General features: G+C 37.9%; 4 protein-coding genes across 11 annotated transcripts; 2 read left to right on the plus strand and 2 right to left on the minus strand.

Moving 5' to 3' along the window:
• Window positions 1–19: 19 nt before the first annotated feature.
• LOC103866932 lies at window positions 20–6,405 on the minus strand. Of its 5 annotated transcripts, none has more exons than XM_033291083.1 (7): window positions 2,849–6,405; window positions 2,559–2,735; window positions 2,466–2,479; window positions 1,308–2,325; window positions 1,165–1,229; window positions 908–1,079; window positions 20–837 (listed from the first exon to the last, which is right to left on the minus strand). In XM_033291083.1, exons 2-7 carry the CDS (start codon window positions 2,701–2,703, stop codon window positions 260–262), a joined length of 1,992 nt encoding a protein of 663 aa, XP_033146974.1. In that variant the 5' UTR covers window positions 2,704–2,735; window positions 2,849–6,405; the 3' UTR covers window positions 20–259. The 5 variants fall into 5 exon arrangements, with proteins under 5 accessions (XP_033146974.1, XP_009143184.1, XP_018514870.1 ...); XM_009144936.3 differs by having other exon boundaries at window positions 2,430–2,479; XM_018659354.2 differs by having other exon boundaries at window positions 1,308–2,328; window positions 2,430–2,479.
• Window positions 6,406–8,588: 2,183 nt separating this feature from the next.
• LOC103866933 (U-box domain-containing protein 33) lies at window positions 8,589–11,869 on the plus strand. Of its 2 annotated transcripts, none has more exons than XM_033291081.1 (8): window positions 8,589–8,933; window positions 9,032–9,153; window positions 9,220–9,341; window positions 9,410–9,514; window positions 9,601–9,874; window positions 9,937–10,092; window positions 10,176–11,372; window positions 11,452–11,869. In XM_033291081.1, exons 1-8 carry the CDS (start codon window positions 8,669–8,671, stop codon window positions 11,635–11,637), a joined length of 2,427 nt encoding a protein of 808 aa, XP_033146972.1. In that variant the 5' UTR covers window positions 8,589–8,668; the 3' UTR covers window positions 11,638–11,869. The 2 variants fall into 2 exon arrangements, with proteins under 2 accessions (XP_033146972.1, XP_009143186.1); XM_009144938.3 differs by having other exon boundaries at window positions 8,669–8,933; window positions 9,958–10,092.
• A 292-nt stretch (window positions 11,870–12,161) lies between these two features.
• Window positions 12,162–14,092, plus strand: LOC103866934 (U-box domain-containing protein 33). Of its 3 annotated transcripts, none has more exons than XM_009144939.3 (7): window positions 12,162–12,340; window positions 12,590–12,765; window positions 12,836–12,957; window positions 13,042–13,163; window positions 13,242–13,346; window positions 13,441–13,678; window positions 13,775–14,092. In XM_009144939.3, the coding sequence occupies exons 2-7, from the start codon at window positions 12,594–12,596 to the stop codon at window positions 13,868–13,870; spliced, it is 855 nt and encodes a 284-aa protein (XP_009143187.1). In that variant the 5' UTR covers window positions 12,162–12,340; window positions 12,590–12,593; the 3' UTR covers window positions 13,871–14,092. The 3 variants fall into 3 exon arrangements, with proteins under 3 accessions (XP_009143187.1, XP_009143189.1, XP_009143188.1); XM_009144941.3 differs by having other exon boundaries at window positions 12,846–12,957; XM_009144940.3 differs by having other exon boundaries at window positions 12,162–12,765.
• An 80-nt stretch (window positions 14,093–14,172) lies between these two features.
• Window positions 14,173–17,142, minus strand: LOC103866935 (SKP1-like protein 20). Its single transcript, XM_033291086.1, is given in 11 exon segments — window positions 14,173–14,458; window positions 14,545–14,660; window positions 14,728–14,879; window positions 14,958–15,040; window positions 15,375–15,444; window positions 15,569–15,679; window positions 15,768–15,959; window positions 16,050–16,274; window positions 16,474–16,491; window positions 16,493–16,695; window positions 16,787–17,142. Coding segments are annotated over 10 exon segments (1,011 nt in total). The 5' UTR covers window positions 16,514–16,695; window positions 16,787–17,142; the 3' UTR covers window positions 14,173–14,435.
• Window positions 17,143–18,641: the final 1,499 nt, after the last annotated feature.

Raw genomic sequence — 18,641 nt, forward strand, 5'->3', positions numbered from 1 at the left:
CAAGATGTCACTGTTACTGAAGTTCAAGCCTCATCTTATTCATCCTCATATAACAACAACATACAGCTTAACATTCACAACAGAACACATAACTCTACAGAAAAAAAAAAGAGTTTTACAGTCTTTGGGGGGTATTAAAAGCTGTGACTGTATGTATCTGCACAATAAGTAAAACTAGTGCTTATACATGGAAGTGGAAGTGAAACTATACATAGTAAACAAAGGAGCCTCTTGATGATCATGTGCATTGATGTTTTGTTTACTGGAACAAGTCTGTGAAGCTGCTGATAATCTCCTCCAATAGTTCTTCAAGGATTAATTCACCTGCTTCATAACCGATGCAGCCGATATCGAATCTGAGGTCCATCCAGCATCCAGTCCTAGCCAGATCTTTGCGCACTATCTGGTCCAAAGTGTGAGGAGAAGGCAAAGGTAAGAGATGCCAGTAAACCTCTTCTTGCACCACTTCAACAGCATTCTCCATGTCTGGACCACAAAACCGGACTGCAGGTTTGGATAATGAGATCCAAGGACCATGCCTACAAAACTCCATAAGAACTTCATTGATGCAGTCAAAGAGGAGTTTCTTATCGTTGCAGAAGGTTGTGGAGCAGAAGTCTATGTCATCCATTAGAGCCTGCTCAAGAACCTGCTCTGAGTAAAAAGATCTGGCTAAAAGCTCTTCCCAGTTTAACTCTGAGGATGTCACCACTTCTTGAATGTATGCAAGTGCCAGTTCTTTATCATCCATTCCAGTTTTGGCATTGTTGTCTTTCTCAGGTCTTGGAGAGTCAGGTTCTTCGAATCTTATGCACAGAGGTTTCAACCTCATTTCAACTAAATTAATCAATGAAAAAAGATCAGAAACTGAGCTTTGAACAAAACTTTGATCAAACAAACTACTTACCTGAAGAGAACCTTGAGGTGCTTGGACTTGTGTCATCATCTGTAAAGAAAGGCTCAAGAACAGACACAGGACTTGATTTTCCTGGCACATCAGTGGCATTGTCTTGGCACTCAGACATTTTTACTGAAGAACTTGGTGGTGAACAAGGTGAATGTTTCTCTTCATATGTTTCCTGAGTAAGTATAAAGCAGGAATAAAACATGAGCTTTCCTTCAAGAAATCAAGTGAAAACGTTACATGTACACAAGGCTTCAAACCTTGTCCAAGGGTTGTGTATTCTCATTTTCATCATGAGTTTCAAACTTGTCTTCATCAAGACCTGCTGATAACTCATTAAAGGCAGTTAGTTTCAAGGCTGATAAAGAATCAGATCAAAAGAACAAGAAGGAAGAAGAATCACCTGTAGAAGCTGTTTCTTCATGTTTGTTTGAGTCCAACCCAAGTGTCCCAGAGTAATCTTCTGAACTGCTTTCTTGAATATTCGGTTTCTCGGTTATCTGATGTTCAACAACATCATGAGCCATTGTCGAAATTCTTGGACTGTTTTCTGGTGTGGAGAACTGAGGGAGAGCAAGAATCTTCCCTAGGATTCTTGGCACTTCCTTATCATCTGGATCAACATCTATGCCTCCTTCCGCTAGCATCTCAGAGAGGTGTTTCTTGGCTGCAATGTATATCCCACACATACTCTTCTTTGAACCTTCATCATTATTAGCTTCAGGCAATACTTCTCCATCTGAAACATCATGTCGCCTGGAACTAGTATCTATCTCCTCTTCCAAACAAGAGTTTTGACTCATGTTGGATGATGACAATGCATCTGGATCTTGATCAGATTCATGTTGAGCATTGCATGGATTCTTCGGAGATGTTAGCCTTCTTCTGATTCTACTGAGAGTGAAGCGAGAACCGAATCTTTCTTTCTTGGACTTGTTTCTTGTAGCATGTCTTCCAGGTGATGAAACAAGATCAAAACAACTTGGCTCAGGCTTCAATACTACAATTGTTTGTGTTCTGCTTTCATTTGAAGAATCTTCAGAAACTGGTGAAGTAGCAATGTTTAGGAATGATGATCCTTCTTCTTTAGCATCATCATCCACAAGGCTCTTGCAGCTCTCTACCTCGCTTTCCTTCTGAGCTATCAAACGCTTTATCAACTCACTGAACTTCTCTTCGGAATCATCATTATTTATTGAATCAGCATCGCTCTGAGAAGTTCTTGGACACTGGTCATCTGGTTTCTTCTCTGCATGATCATCATCACCAGTGATCAAAGCATTGATGTCCTCATTGGTTTTGCTGCAGGTTCTACTTCTCATCTTCTTGTTTCTTGCCTTTGTCCTTCCTCTGCATTCAGTAGTATCACACTTTTGGTGAGTCTTCTCATCAATCTCCTCTTCAATGAGTTTCTTAACACTCTTCCGAAACAACAACAACAACAACAATGTACATCAGTTATTATATTCCTCACAATAAAAACAAGTTTAGTTTACAAAAATCCAACAAGAAGTTAAACCAAGACCTCACAGTCACAGTCACAGGTAAGCTGCTTCTCTACCTTAGTCTCAGTACCTGCATTGTAATATTAACCAACTAAGTGATAATTTTTTTTTTTAAGACACATTTTCTTAATGATGTCTGATGACCAAACCTGTGATACGTTTGCTTCCACGTTTCCTATCCAGCAAAAGCTTATGGTTAGATCCACCATGCCTGAGATCAAACATGTTCATAAACAACCAAACACATCCTGTCCCTTCTCTTGATAGATGTCTTGTATAAATCTCTTTCTCCATTCTTCTTCTTCTTCTCTTTGTTTTCTCCTCTTCTACAGAAGAGTAAGAGATACTAAAACTATGAGTACAATCATCAAAACTGATCTTTATATGATTCATTCATGCAGTGTTGATCAGAAAAGAAAAAAAGCATAAACACTTTTACCTTTTGAGAATCCGATCCAATGCTTGCAAGAAGAGGAAAAGAGATAGTGCAGATGTAAAGAACTACTAGTGATGGTACCTGACCTGACTCACTCCGAGTACTGCCTCCACTGTTAATGAAAATATAATATAATAAAAACTCACGAGACAGAAGCTCGAAGCACGAGAGTAGATGGTTAAAAAAAATGTGTCATTTAGTAGTAGACCCACTTCCCACCAGAAAACAAAATACTCAATTGGAAAATATACAGATTCTTTGATTAAGAAATTTGACAATTGGCATCAATTTTTAACAAAAGTTTATATTATAAACGACAAAAACTCAGCTTACTTAAAGCAGAGAAAACCGATAAAGTTCCATCATTAACGTATTATTGTGGATACAAAACCATCGTAGTACCGTTTATACAGGTAAATGTATGTGATTGTAACTATATAGTACTATATGACTATGTGCATATTTTAGAGAGACAGAGACAGGTTAAATGTAATAATGAATTGGCTGATGATATGGGGAATTGTGTCGGTGTCGGTAGGTGATGGTCCTCCGTAGAGCCAAGTTGTCCGAGTGAGTACCTTCGCCGACACGTGTGTCGTGAAGAGCAATCTCGTCGATTTCTCACCGTTATTTTATCTTTTTGGTCTGACTCACCGTTATTTATGAAATAGTCAGTGTTAAGTCCCAGTAAAAATATTGTTTAGTAACTTCTTCAAACCATTATAAATGTTTTTTCCAATAATAACGCTGTGAGCACTAAGGTCGATAAATGGCATAAAATTGCAGAACTAACAGGTGAAGTTGGTTGACATAACATCAAAATATAGTGTGTAGGAGAATGATGGATTTGTATTCTGAGAAGGGTTATTATCTTTCAATTAGAAAGGTTTATTAGTCGTAGTAATGGAAAATCTTGTGATTGATTAAAAATGTGGAATCAAAACATGTTTGATCGATCATTTTATCATTTTGTGAAGTATGTTATCATTTTATGAAATATGGACTGGACTATACCAAAAGAGATATAACTCCAATAGAATGAGATTGTGCAAACAATGGTTTTCATTAGTATGTTTTACCGTATAATCGTTTTGTTTAATATGGTGTTTATATATGATTTAATTAGTACATAGTTGATAGAAGATTTTGATAAAATGTTTTAAAAATAAATTAAAAAGGAATAGTGCCGAACGGAGTTTCACAATTGACAAATTCCATTTATGAATATTTGGACATGTGTAAATTATTGTCATTATGATATTTACAACAACGATGTTGATCCTTGTTTGGACCACACCAACTGTATTCCCTTTGCGAAATTAGATACGTACGTGTGTGTGTGGATCCATTATATGTGGTTTTATATTGTTCTCGTCGTTACTCATTCATCAATTTTATATAGTAGTTGTGATATCCTTTTATGATTTTACCTAATCCAATAAAATGAAAGAGAATGCAGCCTCGTATCATGATTAATCTATCATTTACATTTGATTCCTTATTACTCGTGGGTTTAACTACATATAATCTTAGATTAAATAGATTCGGTAAAAATAGATTACCGATCCTCAAATAGCCGTGAATAAAACCACTAGTTAAAAGTCAGCTAGTAGTGCCAAGATAAAAGACAAAAGACATTAACAAATATGCTAGCAATAAAGATCTTAAAACAAAATTAAGAAAAAGACAACGATTCTTGTATACTACTTTTACACATGACAACAGACGAAACGACGAACACTGTGGATAATTAAGAAGTATATAGTTTCTTAGGATTCTTCTCTCACGGCCACAGCCCTTTTTGTCTCTCTTGTCCTAATTAAAGCGCATGTGAAGATTTGATGGGCTTTCTTGTGCATCGCTTTCATATCCAAGCAATGTTTCGTTGTTCTTGTGTGTTCATAGACACCATTGCCTAATTAAGACTGTTAATTTACTTAAAGATGAATTTAAAAGGATAGTAACAGCAGATTAGAAAGCTAACAAAACCGTTTTATCGGTTGCGTTATGTCTAATCAAATGCATTATAGTTTTATTGACTTTCGAGAATATATTAATCTTGCTTTGTTAATACTAATTATATAAAAATTTGTCAATCATAATGTTCTACCTAACAGGAAAATGATAGATTAGTCTTATAAAACAAGCAGGGAGCGGTTGCCATATTACAACTCTATCTAGTCACCATACTAGTTTTTAGTTTTGGTAACATACCTAATCATCATGAACAGTCAACGATGATAGCGTAAAAATAATGATGCATGATGACTCTCTCTTAAAACTTAAACATCTTGAAATCAATAGCGTTAAATGTAATTGGTGATCAAGATTTGTATACACAGATTTTACGCTATCATCGTTGACTGTTTCATGATATCATGATGCATGTTTGATTTGTACGTATGATATTGAATGATGCATGTAATATGTGTATGCTTGTGTAGTGGTTGAACGATGAACAAATGGAGCATGTATGATTTGTTCGTTTATTTAAGTGCTACAAAACCTGCAATATGAAAATGTTGAAACGCCCTTAGAGCATTTCAAGTTTTTGAAAGCAAACCTTTGGATTTAGACTCTTGAGAGCAGAAGTGTGGATTCGGACGTATAATTCAAAACGGGCTTAAATGGATATATTAAGACTCTTACATTATATATGGCCTGGCCCATTTATTTCATTTAGACTCTCACTCCTGCTAAAAGTTGAAAATTCAAGGATGAAAGATGATTAAGAGTTGATTACCGTATGGGACACATTATGTCTTTTGTTTACATATAGAGACACAATGTGCTTGTAAGGCACAATATCTTGGATCAAGAAGGAAATTGGACATTTCTGCCCTCAAAGTTGCTATAGAGAAGATGTTGTCCGCTTAGGAAACCGGTTGCTAGCTGTCTGGCCGGTTCGTAAACAATAAAGCAACATGGTGACACTTTAGTTTGACACCGTTGGATTGGAAAAATTAATTTTAAATCAAACGGTGAGATTTAAAAGTTGTGTGAGCGTTGGGTGTGAAAATAAATGCACATTGATTCTCGACGTTGAAGAACAGGAAACAGACAGGATCTTCTTTGTTTGCGCCAGAGGGAGCAAACTAGGTTAAATTTTTTTTGTTTCCTTTAGGCATTATGAAGGCCAAAAAAGCTAAATACTCACTTGTGGATAATTGTGTTTCCAAAAATTAATGATGTGGAGTTGTTGTTGATTTTTGTTATCACTTTTGATCGTCAGATTAAGAAGTGTGTAGTGCAGGTAAGCGTTGTTATACGCACAACTAAATAGATGTGTGGATGTGGACATGTACAAGGAACACATGTACAACAAACCTAAAAGAAGGCGAACACAAGGTAAATCTCCTACATCACAAACATCCACAAACAACACATGTGGTAATTATAAATGTAAAAGAGTTGTAAATCATATTAGATTATATGATGAGATAGTTGGTTGAACTAGGATTCATAGATTGACATAAAAACTTAGTAGCTACGAAGAACTAAAACTAGAAGCAGGAATCGATAATTTAGTTCTAATGTTCAGAGGATCTTCCAATAAAAGCATGCGATAGCTATAACAATGCCAACAGAAGCTGCGAAGTTGTGGCCCGGTCCATTGTCGCTGAGCTGTGTTGTGTTCATGTTTGAACTGAGAGTAGCCTCCATGTCTTCTTTGAACTGTCAAGTTGCTTCATCCATAGATTAGGCAACCTTCGACATGTGTTCATTGAGCTTAGACATCATCTTAACCTCAAGCTCCTGTAGCCAAGTCTTGTGTGAGTCAATCTGTTCAGTTACGCTCTTCGAGAGGCACTGGAAGTCGTGGACGAGATCCAAGACTTTGGCCTCCACCATGTGTGTTGTGGAGAGCTGTGGACGGGAGAGTTGTGGACGGGGGATGTGTGTTCAGGGGAGTTGTGGACGGGTGAGCTGTGGACGGGAGGTGTGTGTTCAGGGGAGCTGTGGACGGGAGATGTGTTCAAAGTAGTTGTCTGGTGAGAAAGGCGTGAATTAGTTTACACGAGACAGGACATTGACGTGCTGGGAACTCAAACAACTTCCCGAAACAAGAGTTTTTGATGTACTGAAGCTCCTCCGTGTTCCTTAAGACATGTTGTATGAAAGGTAGAATGTCTGGCTTGGAGTAGATGTTGAGCCGACCGGTAGGGAACCGGTATTGCGCGAAAAGCCTCGGTGGGAGGCGTTTGTCCGGCTTGTTGTTTCCTACAACGAGATGAGAAAAAGATTATGACCGTGAGAATAAACTCACAAACAAAACAAATGAATTGAGAGGGAGAAAGCAGTAGATAAATGTAAAGAGAAGGGGGAAATCTCGAAAATTTAAAATCAAATTTTTGGTAAGATTTAAAATTTAAAATCAAATCTTGGAATTTTGTTTCAGAAATCAAATTCAGAAAGTGTTTACCTCGGAGTAAACCTCGCATGTTGGAAAATGTGGACGCCGGCATTCTTAATCTGCTGCAAACCTGAAGCTAGGGTTCTTAATCTCCGCCGCAAACGTTAAGAGAAAGTGAAAGAGAGATAAAAGAGGGGAAATGAGGGAGATAGATCGCTAGGGTTTCGTATGTTGGAAGATGTCTACGCCGGCGCTCTTAATCTCCGCCGCAAACCTGAAGCTAGGGTCTTTAATCTCCGTCGCAAACGTTGGGAGAAAGTGAAAGAGAGAAAAAAGAGGGGAAATGAGAGAGATAGATCGCTAGGTTTTGTTTAAGTTGGTCTTGGTATGATTTGGTTTAGAAGAATTCAGATCGTTTTGGTTTCATTTATTATGAGGGTATCGATGTCTTTACCTCATAAGAAAGGTTGCTTCATGTGACATGTGCCTTATCATGTAATGCCAAACTCAAAATGTGTCTTAGGGAGTAAAAAAATCGATGATTAATAGCCAGTTTTCTCCTCAATTTAAGAAGTTTGGTAGACTAGTAGAGTTGTGGACGTGCTTCACCTGTCTTGATATCACTAGACAATTTATTTTATCTATTTTAATAACCTGTCAATTACACACTAACGTAATATTCAATAAGAAATAAAACTCTATTACGGCCCAGGAAAGTATATAATTCATATGAAAATGACAAGGGGATAAGCATTATGAAGAATATTCCTAGTATTTGTACATTATAAAACATGGTACAACCACACACACGGCATGCTAACAACTCAACTAGGTCTTAATTTGTCATATAACAATTAAAAAAAAAACGTTTCAATCTATATAAGATTGTCTTTTGAAGATCTTTTCTCATCTGTATTCCAAGACAGCAAATACTTTAATATTTTGAAGAACAATAACAACAATATTATTTTTGAAATAATATCGAATTTAGCAATAAATTTATATATTCTCAAGTTTAGATGATTTTATATAATTAATTAGGAAACTGTTTTTTTCTGTTATCTAAACTAAAAATCAATTTTTTTTACCGACCAGAACATAACCGGTCGGAACCGGGATCAGCTATGTTTTATTTTTTTCACGGGCGGGAATAAAAAGGTGCGGAGTAAAGAGACCGTGTAAATATCAGTCTACGAGTCGGTGTACCAATCTCATCTGTATTTCTATTCTTTATCTTACTAATAAGTACACGTGTCATCAATCCATCAAAGCGAGACCATCCCAAAACCCGCCATTATATAAAACACTACCGTGCGCCTGCACACACCGGAACATCCTCAATCTCTTCTCCTATACTCTGTTTCGCTCTGTAGTCAAGTCAATAAAGTCAATCCCTTTCGGATTCGCTGCTCGTTGATCTGGTGAATTCTTATCTTGCGATAAAGTCGAGACCTTTGAGCTTTGGGGAGATGGCTTTGGTGACTCCAATTCCAGCAATGGAGGAAAGAGCTGGATCCATGAGATTCCACGGGATGGGTAGCCCCGGATCGAGGTCAAGTCGTAGCGGGGCTACGGAAGAGCCCCTCTCGCGGCTGATCGAGGAGAAGATCTTCGTCGCCGTGGGTAAGGACGTGGCGAAGAGCAAGTCTACGCTCGTCTGGGCGTTGCAGAACACTGGAGGGAAGAAGATTTGTCTTGTTCATGTTCATCAGCCCTCCCAAATGATTCCAGTTAGTAAGTATATCCCTAAGCCTTGTTTGTGTGTTCTGTCTCCAATGGAATCAAAGTAGATCCTTTTCTTAATGTTTATCTTCATTGAATCTTTTGCCTAGTGGGGGCCAAGTTTCCGGTTAGTTCTGTGAAGGAGGAAGAGGTTAGGGTGTTCCGGGAGAAAGAAAGGGAGAAAGTGCATGTGGTTCTAGATGAGTATCTTCGAATATGCCAGCAGAGAGGGGTATGTATGTATGGCTTCTTTAGTGGGGGCTTATGATAGTGTATGATGAGTCAATTATGATTGTAGGTGAGGGCAGAAAAGATGTTTATTGAAATGGAATCGATAGAGAATGGAATTGTGGAACTTATCTTGGAGCTGGGGATCAGGAAACTTGTCATGGGAGCTGCAGCAGATAAACACCACTCCAAGTATGTGCCACTTTGCTGATTAACTTTGAATTGAATCATCTCTTGTGTTTAATTTTGGCTTTTAACAGGAGAATAACGGAGCTTAAGTCCAGGAAAGCCATCTTCGTGTGCAGAGAAGCTCCTGCTCTTTGTCAAATATTGTTTACTTGCAAAGGCTACTTAATACATACAAGGTTTGGTTACTTTTAATTTTTTTTCTTTATAACCAAATTCAATTTGACTGCTTATTACTTGTAATTTAATGTGATACCATTTTCAGGGAAGCTGCGGACGACAGTGAATCAGAATATGCATCTCCGCGTCCTTCCATAACTGGAAGCGATATACCAGAAGCTTTCTCTACACCGGAGTCTGAGCATCTGAATATATCTCGAGTACATAGCACCGATTCGCTTCACCGTTTAGGAAGCAATGGAAGTTCAGCTGAACACAGTGAGAGGGTGTCGGATGGATCCTTAACTACTGATGAGGAGGAGACAGTTATGAACACAGTTGAACAGCGTTCTAACCACTCACATCCCTCCAGCTTTCCTGTATGTATTCGTAATGCTAAAAGCAATTTGATTTTGTATACATTGCATTCTCAGCTGTCCAGCAACTGTGGCCATCGTTGCAGGATGGAGTGGATGATTCATTTAACGGTAAAATCAGACAAGCTACCTCAGAGGCTCAAAGTTCAAAACGAGAAGCTTTTGCAGAGACTGCTAGGCGTCAGAAAGCTGAGAAAAATGCACTTGGCGCAATAAAAAAAGTGAGTTTCCTTACTAACCTTTATGTTTGCTAGCGTATCACTCAAAAAAATTTGTAGGCTTATGGTGGTGCTAATGATTATAGGCTAAACAATCAGAAACTGCTTATTCAGAGGAGTTGAAGCGAAGGAAAGACACTGAGATAGCAATAGCCAAAATAAAAGAGAGACTTGTAACAATTAAAAAAGAACAGGAAACTCTCATGAAAGAGCTTCAAAGAGCAATGGCGCAGAAAGAGATGCTTGAGAGCCAGATAGCAGAATCTGACGGTACAATGGAAAAGCTAAACCAGAAACTCGACATAGCTGTGAAGCTGTTACAGAAGTTGAAAGACGAACGAGAGGAGTTGCAGACGGAATGCGACAGAGCACTCAGAGAAGCTACCGAGCTAAGGAGCCGCGCAGAGACCTCCTCAACTCTACAGTCAACTCAGTACTTCACGCATTTCTCCTTCTCAGAGATAGAGGAAGCAACTAACCGCTTTGATTCGACGCTGAAGATTGGTGGAGGAAGTTACGGAAGCATCTACGTTGGTGTGCTGCGTCACACTCAGGTGGCTATTAAAATGTTGAATCCCAACAGTTCACAAGGCCCTGTGGAGTATCAGCACGAGGTTGATGTGTTGAGCAAAATGAGACATCCAAACATCATCACTTTGATCGGAGCTTGTCCAGAAGGGTGGAGTCTTGTCTATGAGTATCTCCCAGATGGAAGCCTTGAAGACAGGCTTAGGTGCAAAGACAACTCTCCACCTTTATCATGGCAGAACCGTGTACGCATCGCCACTGAGATATGCGCAGCGCTTGTCTTTCTTCACTCCAATAAATCTCATAGCGTTGTCCACGGTGATTTGAAGGCGGCGAGTGTTCTTCTCGATGCTAATCTCGTTAGCAAGTTAAGTGACTTTGGAAGCAATAGTGATGTGGAGGAGCTAACTCCGATGTCAGACGTTTACTCGTTTGGGATTATATTGCTACGCTTGTTGACAGGGAGACCTGCGTTAGGGATAGAGGACGAAGTGAAGGAGGCTCTGGAATCTGGAACACTGGTCGACCTTTTGGACCCTTTAGCAGGCGACTGGCCCTTTGTACAGGCTGAGCAGCTTGCTCGCTTGGCGTTGAGGTGCTGTGAGACTGTCAGTGAGAATCGTCCGGACCTTGGGACTGAAGTGTGGAGGGTGCTTGAACCTATGAGAGCTTCTAGTGGTGGATCTTCATCGTTTCATCTTGGCCGTAACGAGCAGCGGATAGCACCTCCGTATTTCATTTGTCCCATTTTCCAGGTAACTTATCTATGTTACAGTTATGTTGTAGACTTATAGTATAATGGAGACTAAGCTTGTTTTCTTTATCTGTTATTAGGAAGTGATGCAGGATCCACATGTTGCTGCAGATGGTTTCACGTACGAAGCGGAGGCTATAAGAGCGTGGCTGGACAGTGAACACGATACTTCACCAATGACCAATGACAAGCTCTCCCACACCAGCCTTATCGCTAACCATGCTCTTCGTTCTGCGATTCAGGAGTGGCTTCAGCATCATTGCTGAAATGAGATCCTTCAAACTGTCAACCCCTTGTTCCCACAAGTAATCTCTCATGTAAAAAAAAAAGGTTTTTCATTTTCTGTGAGAGGCAACAGAGAGTAAGTAAGATTAGTTTTTTTTTTGGTTTTCCTTATAAGCATACATACAATCTCTCCATGCATAGATATATAGTATACTTTGTTAAGCACAATGTAAATTTTCCATATTTGTCATATATGAAGAGGCTTGTGAAATTCGTTTTGTGTATTTTATATATGCTTTGTATATGTTTATATTGTTTGTGAGAGTAGAACTGCCACTAGGCACTGGCTCCGCATTTACTGAATAAGTAACTCTCGTATAAGTCTTGTTTTCCTTTAGTTTGGCTTTGTTTTAATAAGATAGATGATCATTAATAAACTCTTACAAACCTTATTGTAGTAAGGTCAGGTCGTTAGGAAGTGGTTGGCAGCTAGGGCCACAACTGTAGCAAGCAAATCTAGAAAAGAAGGCTGATAGTATTCTTTCTACTGCAAGTTCTCTGAAGTCTTGTGAAGTTCAGTTCGTGTCTTGGAGTCATTATGTGGGGGACATTCCTCTTGATATAAAGTCGCTTTCTCATCCTAGTTTGGAGAAGTCATTACTGTTCCCCGGTTGTATTTTTCCTCATATGCTCCTCTTTGGACTAAGACAGAAACAGATAACAAACAAATCAAAGATATAAAAGGTACCACCATCTCAAAATATTGTACTTTAGTATTAGAAAAAGAAAATATATATTCTATACTCTCATTCTCTGGCCATTGATCAAGTCTTTTCCCAATATTATATGGTCGAATATTCGAAGGAACAGAGTCATGAGATGTGCAGCCAGCCACTGGTTTATTAGTGCAGAAAAAACTCTCTGATAAAAGTTTCTCCAGACTAAAACTTTTGTCTCTTCCTTTTCTCAAGAAGATACACATTGTTCTCACAGGGCTATGGAGGAAGAAGCAGCCAGTAATAATCAGATACTAGATGAGAAAATCTACGTTGCAGTTGGGATAAACGTATGGAAGAACATATCAAACCTCTTGTGGGCGTTAAAAAACTCCCAAGGAAACAGAATCTGCATCCTTCATATTCACCACCCTTCTCCAACCATTCCTCTCTGTAAGTGTTATCTCTAAGGCTTTTATAGGTATTGATTGACTTCTTAATACTTGTTCAACTTTTATCCAAGTGGGAACCAGATTTGAAGCTTCAACGGTAGATGAGGAATCACTGAGAGCATACAGAGAAAAAGAAAAGGCGAAAATAGATAAGATTCTACAAAAGTACCTTAGCATTTGTCTTTATAAAGGGGTAAGTAAGTACATAATGTGACACAGTTTTCTCCATTTTTATAGAGGAGATTGATTGTGTGTGTTTTTTTTTCTTGTTTTGTAGGTTCAGGCAGAGAAGCTGTGTATAGAGATGGACTCAATTGGGAAAGGGATTGTGGAAACCATATACCAACATAGGATCAGGAAGTTTGTTATGGGAGCAGCTGCTGATAAACACTATTCCATGTATATCAAAAATTAGATATTAGACATGGCCATCTTTTTTTGTTTCTTACAGCAAGTTTTGTTAACTATTGTTTCTAGGAAAATGGAGGATCTTAAGTCCAAGAAAGCCAACTTTGTTTGTGAACAAGCGCCTGCTACTTGTCAGATACACTTCACTTGCAAAGGAAACCTTATCCATACAAGGTTTCAGTTCAATGAAACCTTTCTATATTTATTTATGCTTTGTTTGTGGAAGATGGTGTATGATTTTTTTGGTGTTTTTCTGATTAATTTATAGGGAAGCTAGAGTGGATGAAGTTAGAGCTCTCTCTGTTCTCTTGTCTGAGTTTCAGCGGCTTGTGTTGCCACAACTAAGCTCTGGTTCACTTGAAGAGGCAGCAAGTTTGAATGGACAAAGTAACAGATCATCCATGGATATCATCAGCTCTGATACATTGTCAAACACTGGAAGAGCTGAGGTAACAATAAGCCAAGATCAAGAGGAACCGGATGACTCCTCTTCTCAAATTTTCCCGGTATGTGTTTGCTTATTCAGTGTAGATGCAAATGGCTCTAAAGATTCTGTTAATCTGCATTTTAATCTGGTTTGCCTACTGTGTTTGTTTCAACAGTGCAGGGGAATGCGACTAGACGTGATAGGCTTCCTCATCAAATCCGCCATGCTATGGCAGAAGCTGACAATCCAAAACCATGATCATTCTGAGTGATGCTCACCAAGAGGAAGAGGATAGAAAGAGAGAGAGAAAATGAACTGAAACAGTTGAATATACAACAATGTATGTATCAACAAGAAGAGAGAAAAAAAAAACAATTTATTAGAGGTAGCTGTAATGGCTTGTGAGTTGTGTGATGCTTACAAAATGGAACCTCTTAATTTTTCATTCCTATGTCAATTTGTTTTTTGAAAATGCATATGATTTAATGTTACATGCTTTCTTTGAACAATGTGACTATATATATATGTGGATGTTGTTATATTAGTCTGGCTTGTGAGTGCTAATGCTAAAACAATGGAACATGTCTTCTTTATTGGCTTGTGAGGTTTATATCAACACAAACTGAACCAAACAAAAAAAAACTAATATAGGGACTATAAATTAGACACACCAACAAAAATGCTCAAACATGGTTTTACAAACAAAAGGATTGATCATTAAAAAGTAATGAAAACAAAAACAATCAAAACTGCATCAGTGACTGGTGGAACCATTTTCTCTATATCTCCTATTTGCTCATATAACCAACCAAAACTGTGTCAGCCATTGAAGTGCATCAATTGTGTCCTGAAGGTTGACCTTCACATCCATACCATACCCCATCAGTTCAACTCAACAGTACGATAGAAGCAAAGATAATGGAGCCAAAGAAGAGATATCATTACCTATATGCCGTCTTGTAGTCCCGTTGCCGTTTATGGAAAAGTGAACAGGTCTTCTCTCTTGTCCTAGCGATTGAACCCAGTTAGAGTTCAACCTTCTAGCAAAATCTTCTACCTCTCTGTAATAACCATTATTATTATTATTCACTATATAAGAAAAGAACAAGAATTAACAAGAGTTCTTACCTATCAAGCATTTCCTTCATGGCTGGATCGATTTCATCATCTTCACACCCAGCGTTTGGTGTAAATATCTCATCTTCCAAACTAGATAAGTCTCTCATTCTGCATCCAGTGTCTTCAACACCTTGTTGTTTAAAATGAAGATCATGTGATTCCTAAACACAATGAACAAAAGCATTCATTAACTTGACAAATCCCAACTAGGTGCAACAACCAGAGAAACTAGTCTGAACCTTGTCATTTGAAGAAATAATCTTCTGGTTCTTCTTTTTCTTGTACTTCTTCTTTCCCTTTGACATTTTTACCACCTTGGGATCTGTGAAACAGAACTTTCCTTACTTCCAATGAGGCCTTCAAAAGGAAGTAGAATATACAAAAAAAAAAAGAATACTAAGAGACAACACAGACATAAATACACACAGCAAATATCTCTCAATCATGGACACACCAAAGATTGATAATGATTCATTTATGCAACGAAACAGCACTGAATCAACAAAAACATACATCACTGAATCAACACACAGTAACAAACATGAAAATAAAATGTGGCAAACAGATTAGCTCAGAGCAGCTAAAGAATAAACATAAAAAAAACAAAAGGACTTTATGAAGTTAGAAAACTAGAGTAAGAGATCAAAGGAAAGTACCTCTGCCGTTAATAAATGATAACAGGTCATCCACAGAACGTTCGTCCACATGTTCTTCAACCTCAACATTCTAAGAAATGGTAAACCCCAAACTTTATAAGCTAGTGAGAAAACTATGCTAAACATTCTAATTAAATAAAGCTACATATTACATTAATCATATACAAGTAAAAAATAGAAACTGCTAAACAGACCTTTAATCTCTCTCTTTCTTTCAGCTCCTTTCTTTTCTTTGCGTATAATCTATTCAGTAGTCGGATCCTTGGATCATCCATTGTGTTCTTCAGAGGCTCTAATTTCTCTTCCTGGATAAAAATCATCAAAGAACTGTCACACAAAAAAAAAAAGAGAGAAGCAGATAGAGTCTTAAGAAGAGAAGATCTTGAGGAGCACCTCAGTAAGGTCATCAGGCAAATGAAATATATCTCGTATCTCCTCAGGTGATTTCCCTTCAATGATCCGTGCAAGTGCGCGGCTTGTAAGATCAACCAAAGGCTTCAGCTGCAAACTGTCAGCGGCTGAGGTCAACTCACATAGCCTCTTTGTCTCCATCCGCATGAACTTTTCATCATAAATTTTTCGTTCCTAAATAGTTTGATAAATCCATATGTATTAAAAGAGGACGATGGAGAATTAGACATGGAGATGTCTGGAACTGTCTTACAAGTTACAAACCTTATTAGAACGTCCAGGCACTTGGTGAAATCTGCAGTAATCAAGAATCAAGCTGAACATAGCTGTATTTACTCGCTGTGGAAGCGAGATCGCATGATTCTTGGAAGATCCAGCGCCATTGTGTATTACCTCTTGACATATCATGGGACAGAACATTGCAACCTCTTGTTCCACTTGTTGAACTGAACCATCGGCAGTTTGAAGATAGATGTAGGACTTCATAGTCTGAATCCAAAAAAAGCAGTTAGGCTTTGGAGGCTGAGAATAATCTTAATCCCAGTTTAAACGCTAAATCTTAAAAAATCCATGTATCAAGAGGTCCCTGTGAAAGTTGTTTGTCAAATACTAAATTCACTAATAATAATGTCACAGTATCTAACAACCCTCGAACCTATCACAAGCTAAAGCATATGGATATTTTCACCTCTGGTTTCATGATTGATGTCAAGATCACTTTCTGACATTAATGATGGATTTGATGACCCAAGTGTAATGCTCTTAGGCTCCTCAAAACGAATTATTTTTGCACCTTCAGCTCCAATATATAAGTTCTCCAGGACAAAAAACTAGCCAAGAAGAAAAGCTTCCAGGTCTATAATGAGAATTGAGATTAGATGGCGATCTCAAGCAATATCCATCCACCAAACTAGTATAAGAAGGGAAAACATATATATAACGAAGAGATTAACAACTAATTACATAACATAATCATCAAAAGACCAAAAATAAAATCTCACTCAGAAAGCATGATCCCAAACAAACCAGGAAGCTTAAGTAATATTCAATCTCAATTTAAGCTATTGGTTGAACATAATCCCATTTTTGGTAAAGAATCAATCTCCCTTTAATGCTAAAAAGGCATTTCTCTTAACGGTTTTCTGACAAGCAAACAGAACCAAATCTGAACTTATAAAAATCAGACAAGAACAGGCATCTAAAGCTTGATCCAAATGAGGCAGCAACAATAAAGAGTTGAAACAGAGAGCAGAAACAAACGTATACGTATTATACCAATAACACAATCAAAACAAACGTAGAGGATGGCGATGCAAACACGCAAACCACCAATATGAGCTCTTTCGAACGTGACAGGCACCAAGAAGAGTAATAGTTTACGTTAATAAGCGCGTTGTACCTTAAAACAGAGACTAAGAAACTGATGTTATATGGGGGCGGTGGAGGGAATGGAATCTGACGGTGGACAGCGACGGCCGGCGGCGGTCAAGAGATGTGTTAGCGCGGATAGGAGAGAGAAAGCGGACTAAATTTAGTAATTTATTTAATTTAAAATAAATAAATAAATTCACGTGAGATGGAGAAAAAAAAAAGAGAGGACCGATCATGTCCAGGTGTCGCGACTCTGTTGGCTAATGGCTTGCGTGGTAATAACAGAAACCAAGAGTTAGTTAGCGCGGTTCGAATCAGTGGGCTGGGCTTGGGGGCTAAGCATCTTTTATATATTTCTCGTTAATTTTATTAGCCCATTATAATTGTGGCTTTATATAGCTCATGTATGGCCCAAACTTATAACTATTTTGTTCAATACACAATTGTGACTTAATGGGATAATAAAAAATAATTATTTTGTGGAAAACAAAAACAAAACTGGCTAAAAAATTGAATAATCCAAGAGAGGTGGAGGTGGGGACAGTAACGCAACGGGAATAATGGGAGTGGCCTTGAAATAATTGCACCCAGAGGAAAGAAAATAGAGGAATGATTAATATTGGACTGAGTGTGACAACATGTATTTTGGGGTGGCTTGGTCGGTTTTGTATACGTGATTTTATGCCACGTGTCTTCTTATCCATGGAATGGACGGCTTGGAATCATGGACTAATAATATTCTCATATACCAAAGTCCAAACAAATTACAACCTTCTCGATTTTATTTCTTCGTAAAAGACTAAAAGTTAGAAGCCATGGCTTTATCCAAGTACCAAAAAACGTAATAAACAATTTTGGAAAAGTATGAAACTTGATTTTGATTGGAACAACAACTAGAGAAACAATAAACACGTTGAATATTAATATGATGTAGAATGGGTTGAAATTATGTATTACGAATTCTTCAGAATTGTGTGTGGATAGCAATTAAACTAGGACATGTTATATACCGTCTAAAGAGGAAATTTACTAGGGAATTTGGTATATATATGGCCATATATAATTATATAGTGTGCATATGTAAGCTTGGTTTTGGTTAAAAAATGGAGTTTGAGTAATCAAAGAAAGCCAAGTTTGCTATATATGAGTAGAAGAAAGGGCAATTTAGCTAGAAAACCATGAATAGAAAGATAATTAGGAAGTCATGCAAAAAATAAATTAATTAGGTACTCAGATAAAGGCACCAAAGCCAAATTACCCTCTTGTCCCCTAGTGATGTCGTTCGTGTAAAGTAGAAAGCGACGTTTGTGTTTACCGATATTCCAACTTGTAGGTCAAATTCAAAACTCACAACGGGGCGCGTGATTTACACATGGAAGTAGTTGCCCTGTAGGTAAATTGCTGAGTATATTTATACGTTTTGATCCTTGAGTTGACCAAAAATAAATTATACGGTTTAATCCTAGAGTTAGGTGTTTATAGTAT

The sequence above is a fragment of the Brassica rapa genome, chromosome A05 (assembly GCF_000309985.2).
Source record: "Brassica rapa cultivar Chiifu-401-42 chromosome A05, CAAS_Brap_v3.01, whole genome shotgun sequence".
Lineage (NCBI taxonomy): Eukaryota > Viridiplantae > Streptophyta > Magnoliopsida > Brassicales > Brassicaceae > Brassica > Brassica rapa.